At 39.3% G+C, this 13904-nt stretch overlaps 1 protein-coding gene across 2 annotated transcripts in view; it reads right to left on the reverse strand.

Moving 5' to 3' along the window:
- Positions 1-13904, reverse strand: part of TYRP1 (tyrosinase-related protein 1) — a 49736-nt gene that overhangs the window by 16836 nt on the left and 18996 nt on the right. Inside the window, exons 1-2 of one of the 2 annotated variants that reach the window (XM_011930409.1) lie at positions 985-1088; positions 97-566 (exon numbers count right to left, since the gene is read on the reverse strand). In XM_011930409.1, the coding sequence (XP_011785799.1) occupies positions 97-550 (454 nt within the window). In that variant the 5' untranslated portion in view covers positions 551-566; positions 985-1088. Of the gene's footprint in view, positions 1-96; positions 567-984; positions 1089-13904 lie in introns of those variants that run through there. The other variant, XM_011930410.1, reaches the window with a different exon arrangement.

A 13904-nucleotide genomic window follows, 5' to 3' on the forward strand; every position in this document is an offset into this window, starting at 1 on the left:
ATTTCCAGGTATTCCTCCAGCTCAAATGATTTAAGATTTTATTAAGAGCCTTGAGTCTCATGCAGGACTTGTGAATTCATTCATATCTCCACTTACCTATGAGAACCCTCTGGTCACAGGCAGCTCCTCTCCAGCCAGGACGGCATGTCCCACAGTTGTGTCCTGAGAAATTGCCATTGCAGTGACATGTCCTATTGAAGAAACGTAAGGGCCAGACCTCCCGATCATCTCTGCCATCATGGGGATACTGAGGGCTGTGGGGCCGGGAATCTGCAGTCACCGCCTCACATCTGCCTCTCCCTGATGATGAACCACAGCGGTCTGTCCCAGGCCCAGACATGGGGGACAGGTCTGGGCAACACATACCACTTCTCAAAGCCTCAACAGTGGCACACTCTCTTGGGAATTGAGCCCAAGCGTGCTGAAAAAGCAGCAGGGGGAAGAAGATATAGCCCAGAGAGAGGAGTTTAGGAGCACTCATTCTGTTTGAAGTAAGAGTGCAAAACAAAGATCTGTTTCGCAGCCCTTCGTGTAGAGAAGACTGAAGCATGTAGATGAAAATTCAGCTGAAAAAGAGTAAGTAAAATGAGATTATGCAAGTTTTTCTTGGTACTTAAAATGGTATGAACCCTTCCCAAACCACCTTCAAAATGGAATCCATATGGAAAATGACATTTCACGCAAATAATAAAAATAGTAATTTACCTTTAAAATTTGACATGTATAACACCCACATGTGTGATACCCACATAATTAAATTACCTGTCTTTGTCGTTTTCTTTTCTTATATATATACTAGATATCGGTTATCAAAAGCATGAAGTACCGGGTCACCATCATTAATTACATTTAATTTAACCTTGGAGCTGAAGGAATAATTGGGAACAGATTTCCAGCAAGTTAATTTCTGTGATTTAAAGTCCCTTATACTAATGGAATTTTGTCAGGAGTCCACCCACTGCCCATAGGACTTCTTTCCAGTACCTTAAAATCCTGAAGGATGTCTCTGATGAACTTCTCTTAGAATTGAATGTTTTATAACTGCTTGAGTTTTTTGTCCTCTCACGTCAGAACTGTTAATTGCATGTGGATTGCTGCCTGATAATTAATCCCAAATCTGCTCACCCAAACTAGGAGGGGCTGATCTTTTTTTCCACCCTTTACTAATCCTTTTCACTTCAGTGAATGTTTCTGCCCTTTAAGGACTTGTTCAGCACATGATTCCCTTCTCACTGATTTCCTTGTGATGCTTACAGTTTTAAGTAAAGGCCAGAAGAACTAATTTGAAATACAAGTCAGAGAGACTAGTGAGATTTGTTTGCATTGCAGAGATTTTGTTTTTTCCTTTCACAGTGTATCTTTAGAGGCTGAAACAAGATTAATTACCTTTTCCTAATGATACAAAGGCCAGGCTAGTGTTTGTACCTGATAGTAGCTTTTGGTTGTTTTCTGTCTTGAAAACAGATGCTGCTGTTCTTACAATTTCTAGAGAGAATAATTGTAGTGGAAAAGGCATCAGGTACAGTTACACCACAGCACATGACATTGGCCCTCATGGTGCCTGTGGGTTTTGACAGAGTTGGGAACTTCAACTCCCTTACCTTCACTGGGGCTGGTGTCCATCTCTGTGGCAAAACATTACAGGGTCACTGCTACTTCTGTTGTTTAGAAGTTGCCTACTCAATGTCTTCTAGTTTCCTACGTTCTCTTCAAGTAGTCTTAAGCCAATGACACTAAGGGTAATAGATTCATGTATTTCAAGGGGAATGTTCTCCTGAAGTTGAAAACTCATGTATATGAATTCAATCTTCAACTATAAGCTTTAGTTTGGAATACATAATTACTGTGCAAAGTTTGTCAGAATTCAGGATCAGGGTTAGCTGTCATCAGCCATAAAATTGTCCAGAAAACTATCTAAAATAATTGAATGTATGGTTACAAACAAAAAGAACAACAAAGACCGATGGCACTAGGGGTAATAGATTCATATATTTCCAGAGGAATGTTCTTCTGGAGTTGAAAAGACATGCATATAAAGTCAATTTGTAAATCTAATCTTTATTTGGAATACATAATAACTGTACAAAGGTTATCATAATTCATGATCAGAGTTAGTTGTCTTATTTGACTCTAAGGCATCAAATTGTCCAGAAAATTATATAAAATAATTTGGTGTATGGTTACAAACAAAAAAGACAGCTAAAGATATATCTATAAATTAAGGCAAGAAAGAATAAAAGGAATTTCCTGTTCATTGTCCCTTGTCTATATCATCAATATGATTTATTACAATTACATCCAACCATGGTTATTAAGATATTTGTGAATCTAAAATGTTATTCTTTCCTTCTTGTTTGTCTGTTACTTATATGACAATCTACTAATATATATACACATTGGGATATTTACTAAAATGCTTTATTAAACAGAAAAATTCTGTTGATAATTTAGCTCACATATATGGGGCAACTATTTTCCCTCTTGAATCTCTAGGCTAGAATAACAAAAAATGGTATCATTACTGTAGAAGTAATCTTCAGTGACCACATTTTTTTCCCACTGGTACTATGTATCCAAAATATATCCAAGTTGTTGCATATAAAATACTGTATTTTACAGATTTTTAACAATGGCAGTTTGAAATATCATTATAAGAATATACCACATTATATTTACCCATTCTTCTCTTCAGAGATATTTGGATTATTTTCCAGGATTTTTTTTTGTGTGTGTTATGAATAATGCATCTATAGTCTTTAAATGTTTTCTGGTGAACATACATGAGAATTTCTTAATGGTAGATATTTAGAAAGGGGATTGCTAGTCATGGAGTTTGTGAATATTTACAAAAGAATTCTAAATTGTTTTCCAAAGTAGTTGTATCAGTTTACATTCCTGCCAGTAGTGTGTAAGATTTCTTATTGATTCATAAGCTTGCTAACACTTCATGTTAATAGATTTAATTGCCAATTATATGTATGTAAAATGGTATTTCATTAATCTCAGTACCTAATGTGATTTAATACGATTCTTGTGCTTTTATCCTTATTGTTTTCCTTACTGTTAAATGGTATTTTCATGTCTATTACCCATTTTTGTATTGTGTTTTTGTCTTCTTGGTATGTAGAAGTACCTTATATATTCTTAATTCTAGTCTTCCATTAGATAAATATATTGAAAATATCTTATTTCAATTTGTGGCTTCATTTTTACATTCTTTATGTAGTCTTCTGATGAACAGTTCTTAATTTTCATGTCATTGTACCAAACTTTTAATTTATGGTTACTAGTTTTCATATCTTGCTTAAGAAATCCTTCCTCTGCCAGGCACAGTGACTCATGCCTGCAATCCCAGGACTTTGGGAGGCTGCCGTGGGTGGATCATTTGAAGTCGGGAGTTCAAGACCCAGCCTGGGCAAGTCGGGAGTTCAAGACCCAGCCTGTCTCTACTAAAAATACAAAAATTAGCTGGGCGTGGTGGTGTGTGCCAGTAATCCCAGCTAGTTGGGAGTCTGAGGCATGAGAATTGCTTGAACCCAGGAGCTGGAGTTTGTGGTGAGCCAAGATTGTACCACTGCCTGGTTGACACAGCCAGACCCTGTCTCAAAAACAAATAAACAAAAAAATTCCTATTCCAGGGAAATGAAGTATTTTCTTATATTATCTTCAAGTACTTGAAATATTGCCTGTACATTTAGTACCTTTAAACTTTTAAACATACATGCAATTGGACCTTGCACCTGATGTAAGCTAGAAATTGATAGTGATAGGAGGCAGCCCAATGCCTAGGCAGATAGGAGTGGGTACCTGGTGAAGTCCCACCTCTAAGCTGAGACAGTTTAAAGCCTGAAAGCCAAGTTACAAGTTAAATCCTAACACCAGATTGAGAACTTGTCTTCCTGTTTGGCATACTTTCCACTGGTTGGTCCCCACCTTTCACCCATTTTACATATATCTACTCTTTCCTAATTGAATTTCTACACTGTTGTGCCTTTTGAGTGGTGCCTTTGCTTTAAACTCTTTTGCATACTCACAAAGCAATCAGCATGCACTCCTCATCTTGTGCCTAAAAAGACCCCAGACTCAGTCAGTGGAGGGAGAGATGACCTGACTTCAGGGAAGATGACCTGCCCTTCCTGTCCCCACTCCAGTTCCCCTCTCTCCTCTCACCGAGAACGGTTTTCATTGCTCAGTAAAATTCTCCAGCTTCACCACCCTTCAATCACTCCTGTGACCTGATTCTTCTTGGACACTGGACAAGAGCTCAGGACCCACCAGGTGCAGGTACCCAGAAAAGGCTGTCATACTGGTCCTCGCCTTTGCCAGCAGAGGGCGACTGCCCCATGCGATAAGGCAAGGGAACAACTGAGCTGCTAACACACTGCCATCTGTCAGACTGTGAAGGGCAAAACTATAGGAACGCTGTAACAGCCCCTCTGGGACTGTGGAGCCACAGGCACCCCCACACCTGGTCTGGCTCTACAGTCCTTGCATAGAGCTTGCTCCTGGGTTGGCACAAAGAGCAGCAGGCTGGATCCTGCACTCACTCACTCATGTGATCCCTCCTGTGAGGGGTTGAGTGTGGCAGGCTGAATAGAGGCCCCTGACTTTCTATGGTAGTTTTCTTTTCTTCGTTCACAGTTTGAAATGTCTCTTATCTCTCCTTTTATAATGTTAAGGGTGTTGCTGCAAACTGCAAAAATATTACCGGGTAGAATGAGCATTTGACCCAGTCATCTGCTACACAATTCAAAACAATGTGATTTCCATCTGTTCTTAGGGCAATGAGCATATGGCAATTAAGTCTTTCCCCTGTTGAAAGAACCTAGTTGCATAGAGCAAGAGGCTTTTTCCCCAGGCATCTCCCTGCCCTGCACTTAAGCTGTTTTTGTTTTAGTTTTTCTCTACCATGTCAGGAGTTCAGATAGTCCTGCAAATACAGGGAGCTTTTCTATGACAGCAAGGGGGAAGGCAGCACATGGGTGAGTATGGATAATTCCCACCATCTAGGCCCCCTGTTAACATGGTCAAAGCTACATTGACACCCATGAGAAGCACCCTGCTGAGGTCACTGGGACTCGGGGATATAAGGAAGGAAGGAAGATGGAGGATGCCTTTTCTTTTCGCTCCCTCATGTTCCCTAAGTATTCACTGGGAAGAGAAAGGAATTGAGGGACACCTCTTTTCCCTTCTTTCCAGATAGGTAACCAATCATCTTCACAGTCTATACCTCTCTTGAGTTCCTCCTGAGTCACTGAGCCTCCTTTGAAAAAAAAAAACAAAAACTTTCTTTTCTTTTTTCCTCCTCTGTCTTCTCTTCACAGATGCATAATCGTGTCCCTATACCACAGGACACTTCCCTCACATGCATTGTTCAAACTGAGGAAAGTTAATTTCCCCAAATTTTGAACAACTTGGCTTAAAATTGAGCTGGTGGAAGGGAACCCAGAAGCTGGACATGCCAGCAATAAAGGTTTTATTTGTTTTGTTTTGTTTTATTTTCCAGTTGAACTTCTGGCCTCTCTCTCCCTGGGCAAACTGGCAAAAGGAATAGTTAAGATCACTGTAAAGATTTGAAAAAAACTGGATGAGATCTCCATCTTCTTTTACATCCTTGGGAGTTTGACCTTGTAACCACATGGCAATACTTTCTTTTGGTCTCTACTATTTTTAAATGGTGGCCTGGGTTCAATCTTGACTTAAAGAATGATTACTTTCTGGTTAATATCTGTGTGACTTTCACCATTTGCTGATTCTCTTCTCCTCCCTAAACAACTTCTAGCTTCTTTCTTAAACATTCCTTTCTCTGAGCTATCTTTAAAGATTCTAGATTTTGTAAAAACTGCTTACCACCTCTTTGAAAATACCTCGTATATTTGCAGTTAAGTCATAACCTTAGTAAAGGCTTACTGGTTTCACCTGTGAGGTTACTTTTGGTAAAGTTAAAAAGCCAGAAATATTGGCCGCTTGGCATGGCTAAAGTTAGGTAACAACGGATTTAAAACGAGTCTCTTGGTCTGGCATGGTGGCTCATGCCTCTAATCTCAGCAATTTGGGAGGCCAAGGTGGGCAAATCACTTAAGGTCAGGAGTTCAAGACCAGCCTGGCCAATGTGGTGAAACTTGGTCTCTACTAAAATTACAAAATTAGCTGGGCATGTTGGCACATGCCTATAATGCCAGCTACTTGGGAGGTTGAGGCAGGAGAATAGCTTGAACCTAGGAGGTGGAGGTTCCAGTGAAGTGAGATTGCACCATTGCATGCCAGCCTGAGCTTGCAGGGTGACTATCTAAAAAAAAAAAAAAAAAAAAAGAGGCTTATTTAAAAGTGGATATCAAACTATAGGTATATTTGAAAGGCCTTTAAGTTTTTCTCTTCTTGGGTCTTGTTTTTCTGGAAAATGATTTTTTTCTCAGTTGACTGAATTATTTTTCTCCATTTTGTCTTGCCACTGTTAGTGCACACACAAGAGGTCCTAGGATGACTTCTGAGAGCATGAGACTCCTGGGGAAAAACAGAGAGAAGGTACCATGGACCTCATTTTTTGGGGGGTTTTTTGGGAGGAAACACCTCTGTTTTTTTGTGGATCTCCCAGAATAAAAAACAGATAGATCCCTTTCAATATCTGTTTTTGTCTTCCAGCTATGTCTGTTTATTAGGCCCTAGAAACTGCAGGCTTTCCTAGCCCTGCTTCTGGAAAGGCTCCACACTGAGGCCAATAATCCAATTCAGAGATTGGCAAATTAAAAATCTTACAACTACTGGATCTTCTGTCTGTCTGTGTAGTCATATATGTGTTACATGTGTGAACATATTAACTAAATTCAAAATTGTATATGGTTTTGCCATAAATTGAGCATTGAAATACCACAACAAAGTTTTCTTAATGCACCAGTATGCTCTTTAACAACAATTTGTGAAGGGTTATGAAAGGTTTACAAGAATCTCACCTCATGGTCAGACTGGTTAAGACTGTGTAGAATTATCTATCAGGTTTCATTAAAAATTGAGGTTGACATTAATAGTAGACGAATGCAAGGGTGAAATTTGGCTTTCTCTTTCTTGAACAGGACTTTTATGTAATATTAAAGACAGATTGTTTGGAAAGCTCAATCTTCCCTCTTAATGAGTAAAGGTTTTTGCCTTCTTTAAAAATTTTTGAGTCATCATTTTGGCTAAAATAAATGACACGGTAATCTGGAATTCTATTCCATGATATCAAGTGTTTTAAACCTTTAACATATTTGGTAGGTTTCTGAAAATCAAATTCCAGCCCCCAAATTGTCTTTTCTGATCCCTAACTTTTGGATGCTACAGAGGGCCCCTGGAGCATCCAAAAGAGAGGTAAACAGTATTATTTGACAAGCTTAGTTACATGGGATTGCCAAAATAAAAATAAGGTGTAGTCTTCTTCAGGATATATTTTAGTGAATATTATTAATATATGTTCCAAAATTGTATGGGATTTCTGAAATCCTAATATCTGAGTACATGCTATGAATCATAATTACAGTTATTATATTAAGTTATTGTAAACTACAGAAATAAGCAAGTTTCTTTGTCAACTGTGGTTTTGACTGTAACTACCTTGGATATTTTGTCTTTCATAGACAATTGTTCTCTTGCTTTGATCCTGTCCAAAAGATGTTTTATAATCAACTACAGGACTTTGACAGGGGCAACTTTCTGATAACTTTGGAGATTGTGACATTGGAATAGAAGAAAACATACACAACTCATGAAGAGCTGAAATGTTTATTACTATCAGGCTGAACAAGAGTTAACAAAATTGACTGAACTAATAAAAAACTAAAGTAATATTTTTAACTTTTTGTTTAAAACGTTGCTGATCTGCCCGGGCGTGGTGGCTCAAGCCTGTAATCCCAGCACTTTGGGAGGCCGAGACGGGCGGATCACGAGGTCAGGAGATCGAGACCATCCTGGCTAACATGGTGAAACCCCGTCTCTACTAAAAAACTACAAAAAACTAGCCGGGCGAGGTGGCAGGCGCCTGTAGTCCCAGCTACTCGGGAGGCTGAGGCAGGAGAATGGCCTAAACCTGGGAGGCGGAGCTGGCAGTGAGCTGAGATCGGGCCACTGCACTCCAGCCTGGGCGACAGAGCGAGACTCCGTCTCAAAAAAAAAAAACGTTGCTGATCCTTGTTTTACTTTTCAGAGCCAAGGACCACTTTTATTTTGAGCCATTTACAACCTTTAATAATTGAGTAAGGTGTATTCCTGTGAACAATATTTGGAGCATATTTGTTTCTCTCTGCCTGGCTTCTCTAGAATTTGGAGACTGTGAATATTCTCAACCTATGGCAATACAGTTATTTGCATGAGTGCAATAAGAAACCATTTTGTTTTGCAACAGGACGCAACTGGAGAAACTGTTTTACCAAGGCTTTGACTGGAAGGGTGTGTTTCCCTTTAAGGAATCAAGCTTAACTTGAAGAGCCAGTAAAAACACCTTGGAAAAATGCCTCATACCTTCTCTACACAGTCCCTGTACAGGGTTTCTAATCTGTGGTGAGTAAAGAATGTCACTTTCTAAAAGGCCCGGGAGCCCCATGTTCTTGAGACCTCAAGAATATAGGAATTTACCCAACTCATAGATATTTGAGGGTACAGACCCAAGGCCGGTCTTGACTTTAAAAAGTCTTATTTGGGCCGGGCGCCGTGCCTCACGCCTGTAATCCCAGCACTTTGGGAGGCCGAGGCGGGCAGTTCATGAGGCCAGGAGATCGAGATCATCCTGGCCAGCATAGTGAAACCCTGTCTCTACCAAAAATACAAAAAATTAGTCGGGTGTGGTGGCAGGCACCTGTAGTCCCAGCTATTCGGGAGGCTGAGGCAGGAGAATGGCGTAAACCCGGAAGGCGGAGCTTGCAGTGAGCCGAGATTGCACCATTGCACTCCAGCCTGGATGACAGAGGGAGACTCCGTCTCAAAAAAAAAAAAAAAAGTCTTATCTGATCTTCATGGTGGAACAGAGTTCCATCAAAGCCAATTTAAAAGGCCTATGTGAAAAACAATTATTCTTGCTGCACTTTATGCAAATAATCAGGCCACGTATAAGAGTAAAGTTTATTTTGCAAATGACTCAGTCCTATCATGATTTGTTTTTAACAAAAATGAGGACTGGAGAGAGAAAAAATATGTTTCAAAACTTATAGTCTTATCATTAAATTCTAGTCTCATTAGTTGTTTGTAAGCATTCACCTACATTTAAGACTAACCCTCATTATTCCTATGAACCAACTAGTGATCTCTGGATGCCAGTCAGAAGAAACAGAAGGAATGGGCAATGTAAAAAATCTGGATCAATCTTCTAGTTCTGGGCAATTATCCTGCAAATGCTGCCAGGAGCAAATAGGGTGCCTATAACCTGGAGGTTTCATTCTTTGTGAAAATAAGACCAAGGGAGGTAACCAAACCAAGCCCCATGCACCCAAATCTTAGCAAGCATAACTATAGCCACCAGTCATTTGGGGGTATCAGCTGCTTTGGGATTTTTGAGCTTTCCATAACACCTTGTTTCATTTTGATATATGTCTTCTAATAACCCAAATGATCATGTAACCAGAGCCTCAAAGGATGTATCCCTCTTAGTGGGGCCCCTTAGATAGTCCTCTGAGGGAAATCTGACCATTGTTTTCCCAAAATAGTGCCCTCTGTTAGCAGGAAGTAGTTAAAGTTGGTCTTCACCCCTATTTTACTGGCAGTTAAATGTACCTCTTCAGGGCCGAGCGCGGTGGCTCACGCCTGTAATCCCAGAACTTTGGGAGGCTGAGGTGGGAGGATCATGAGGTCAGGAGATCGAGACCATCCTGGCTAATGTGGTGAAACCCCATCTCTACTAAAAATACAAAAAAATTAGCCAGGAGTGGTGGCAGGTGCCTGTAGTCCCAGCTACTTGGGAGGCTGAGGCAGGAGAATGGCGTGAACCCAGGAGGTGGATTTTGCAGTGAGCTGAGATCACACCACTGCACTCCAGCATGGGTGACAGAGTGAGACTCCGTCTCAAAAAAAAAAAAAAAAAATTTACCTCTTCAGAGGGGTACATGATAGTGACAGGAGGCAGCCAAATGCCTAGGCAGATAGGAATGGGTACCAGGTGAAACCCCACCTCCAATCTGAAGACAGCTTAAAGCCGGAAAGCTAAGTTACAAATTAAATCCTTGGACTAGATTGAGAACTTACCTTCCTGTTTGGCATGCTTTCTTCTGATTCGTCCCCACCCTTCACCTATTTTACATTCCTAGTTGGTTTTCTACACTGTCATGCCCACCTTGGAGTGGTGCCTTTGCTTTAAACTTTTTTGCACACTCACAAACCAGTCAACATGCACTCCCCATCCTGAGCCTTTAAAGACCCCAGACTCAGTAGGTAAAGGGAGAAACAACCTGACTTTAGGGAAAAGACAACCTGACCTTCCTGTCCCCTCTCCAGCTTTCCTCTCCACTGAGAGCCATTTTCATCGCTCAGTAAAATTCTCTATCTTCACCATCTTTCAACCATTCCAGGGGTGAGTAGCTGCCCCATGTGTTAAGGCAAGGGGCCAGCTGAGCTGCTAACATGCCACTGTCTGTCGGACTGTGGATGGTGGAACTAAAGGAACACCGTAACACTTTCTCTGCGGCTCCAGGGTCGCAGGCACCCTCGCGCCTGGTCTGGCCACAGGACTTGGATGCAGCTTGCTCCTGTGTGGGCACCAGAGCGCCACTCACTTGCTTATGAAAGGACATTAAAATATTTCACATCCAAGCACCCAAGCCTTTTTGTAAAAAGTGCCCCATTGCTAATCCTTTGCTCTACTCTCACAATCATGCTGCATGATCTAGAGATTGTGCAGGTTCCTGTTTTTCTTCCTGAGGCATGACAGGAGTCACAAGACGCGTTTAGGTAAGGTACACTCATGTTGCAAAGCCTGTTGTGAAACCTGTCGCAATATGATTAACTGCCTTTGTTCTGCTTCTGTAAGACTGCTTTCCCGCCTTGAGGGTTGTGAAAACAAGCCCTGCCCTTGCCCTGCAAGCCCCTGATAAACGTCATCAGGATTTTAAAAGCTAACTGAAATACCAGAAATGGCGGGAACCAACCATAATCCGCCTAATCGCCTTGTTCAAATGTCAGCCAATCATATATCGGATTTGTATAATAACTCTGTGACTGTGTACCCTAGACTATATAACACTGTCTTGAGCCCAGTTAGGGAGCTCTCCCGCTCGGCTCGTTTCACGGGTGTGTGAGAGTTCCAGGTTCAAACCTGTAATAAAGATCCTCGCTGTTTGGCTTTGACTCCGGACTCTGGTGGTCTTCTCAGGGGAATAAACGGTCTGGGCATAACACTTACACCTGGTCTGGCCACAGTCCCCACACGGAGGTAGTTACTATGTTGGGGTCCAGAGGGGCCAAATGGGTCCCGCAGTTGCTCGCTCACATGATCCCTCCTGCAAGAGTAGAAGGACCATCCCTGTTGTGAGTTCAGTGGAGGGGCTGAGAGAAATCCTGCATCAGAATCATAATTAAATTTTTTATTCCATATCAAAATCAATGGTCAGAGCATCGTTTACGGAATAATACATCATTTCCTCAATTATCTACAATATTATGCTTTCAAGTTTTCATGTATAAAAGGATTTATTTCTGCCATTGCAATTTAATTGTTGGTGAACATGACTATCTCTGTTTCAATAGTATATATTTTGATTATTATTACTATTTTATACTTTATAATAGATCTTACTGTGGTAGAGAAACACTTCTCAAATTGTTCTTCTTCCAAACTGTTTTCTGATTTTAGGTTGACTAACATTTTGTTTAGAATTTTTTGCAGCTATGTTCATAAGATCTTAAGTTCTCTTCTAGCGCTATTTTTGTCGGCATTTGGCATCAAAGTTATTCTGAATTCATGGAGTAATTGTGAAGTGTTTCTACTTTTTCTAATTGATGAATATGTTTACGTGATTTTGGATTAATTTATTTCTTATAAATGTATCTGGAACTGTTGGTCTCTTTCTGGAAAGATTTTAAATTATTCATTGAATATCTTCAATGTCCATGTAAATTATTCCTATTTTCTACTTTTTCTTGAACCATGTTTGATGTATTTTTCCAAGGAGTTTTTATATTCCTTTGAATTTTTCAATTTTGTTTACATAAACTTGATATAGTATTTGTTATTCAATTTCTAATCTTTGTGGGTTTGTAGTTATGCCTTTTTCTTTATTCCTAACAGTGTTTATTTGTAACTTTGCCCTTTTTTTATGAGTTCAGCCAGAGGTTTCACTCTTAATTTTTTTTCACATAAGCAACTTCAGGTTCTGTTGACTTCAAATATATATTTTATATATTTTATTAATTTTTGTGCTTATATCATCTTCCTTTACTTTGTTTTCATTCTGTTCTTCTAACTGAAGTTGGATACTTAGTTAATTAGCCTTTAGAATAGCTAAATATTTTAGGCTATTGTAATGGGTAAATTTTATGTATTAACATTAAGGGTATTTGGGGATGAGATTATCATTTAAATTAGTGAACAATGAATAAACTGATTGCTTTCTGTAATGTGTGTGGGCCTCATTCAGACAGTTGAAAGGTTGAACAGAACAAAGCAGCCAGCTGCCATCCCTGAGTAAGAGGGAATTCTCCAGAAGTCTGCTTTCAGACCTCATCATACCATCAGCTCTCCTGGCTCTCTAGCCTACTGGGCTACACTGTAGACTTTGGACTTGCAAGATTTAGGGATTCCTTATAATAAATCTTCTTTTCTCCCTTTCTCTGTTCTTCCATTTCTCTTTCTGTCTCTTTCTGTCTCTTTACACAACATACACACACACACACACACACACACACACACACACACACACACACACACACACACACACACACACACACCCCCTATTGATTCTGTTGCTCTGAAGAACCCTTAGTAATACAGCTACCTATTTCCTTATTGGTTTTATTTTCATTTCATTGATCTCACAAGTTTTAAAATGTATAGCTTCATACTTTATTTATACTTTGAAAAGTGCATGTATTTAATTAAATCGAATCTTAAAAATACTGATTCATTAAAATTTTTTGCATCTTTCTCATGGCTTAGTACATGACAGAGATAATTTTAAAAATTATGCTTGTATGCTACAGAAAATTTATATTTTCTAATTGTGGAATTGAACGTGCATTTATTTATTTTTTTGCCATTTTCAAGGATAATTAAGTTTTTTAAATGTGTATCTAAAATATTCTAAACTTTTACTAATTTTTAATTTTTATTTTTCAGTTCCAGGATACATGTGTGCAGAACGGGCAGGTTTGTAACATAGGTATACGTGTGCCATGGTGGTTTGCTGCACCTATTAACCTGTCAGCTACAGACTGGATAAAGAAAATGTGGTACATATACACCATGGAATTCTGTGCAGCCATAAAAAGGAATGAGTTCATGTCCTTTGCAGGGACATGGATGAAGCTGGAAGCCATTATCCTCAGCAAACTAACACAGTAACAGAAAACCAAACACTGCATGTTCTCACTCATGAGTGGGAGTTAAACTTTTACTAATTTTCATCTGCATGTCCTATCAATGGTTGAGAAGTAGATGTTAAATCTCTCATAATTTTGAAAATTTTATTTATTCTGTCTTTAATTGTATTAGTTATTACTTTTTACATTGAAAAATTATTTTATTATTTACAAATAAATTTATAATTTTAAAGTATTTCTAGAAATTAAACTTTTTTTCTCAAGTAATCCATATTCTTTATCTCTGATAACACATTTCAATTTTGAAAATTTTTTTTTTCATATTTAAAAATAATCTTTAATAAGCACATTTGTTTTAGGAAAGGCAGCTGATTAACTGGTACCACTTAAGTAATAGCATTTTCATTTAAAAA

This window comes from Colobus angolensis, unplaced genomic scaffold (genome assembly GCF_000951035.1).
Source record: "Colobus angolensis palliatus isolate OR3802 unplaced genomic scaffold, Cang.pa_1.0 Scaffold86, whole genome shotgun sequence".
NCBI classification, from domain to species: Eukaryota; Metazoa; Chordata; class Mammalia; order Primates; family Cercopithecidae; genus Colobus; species Colobus angolensis.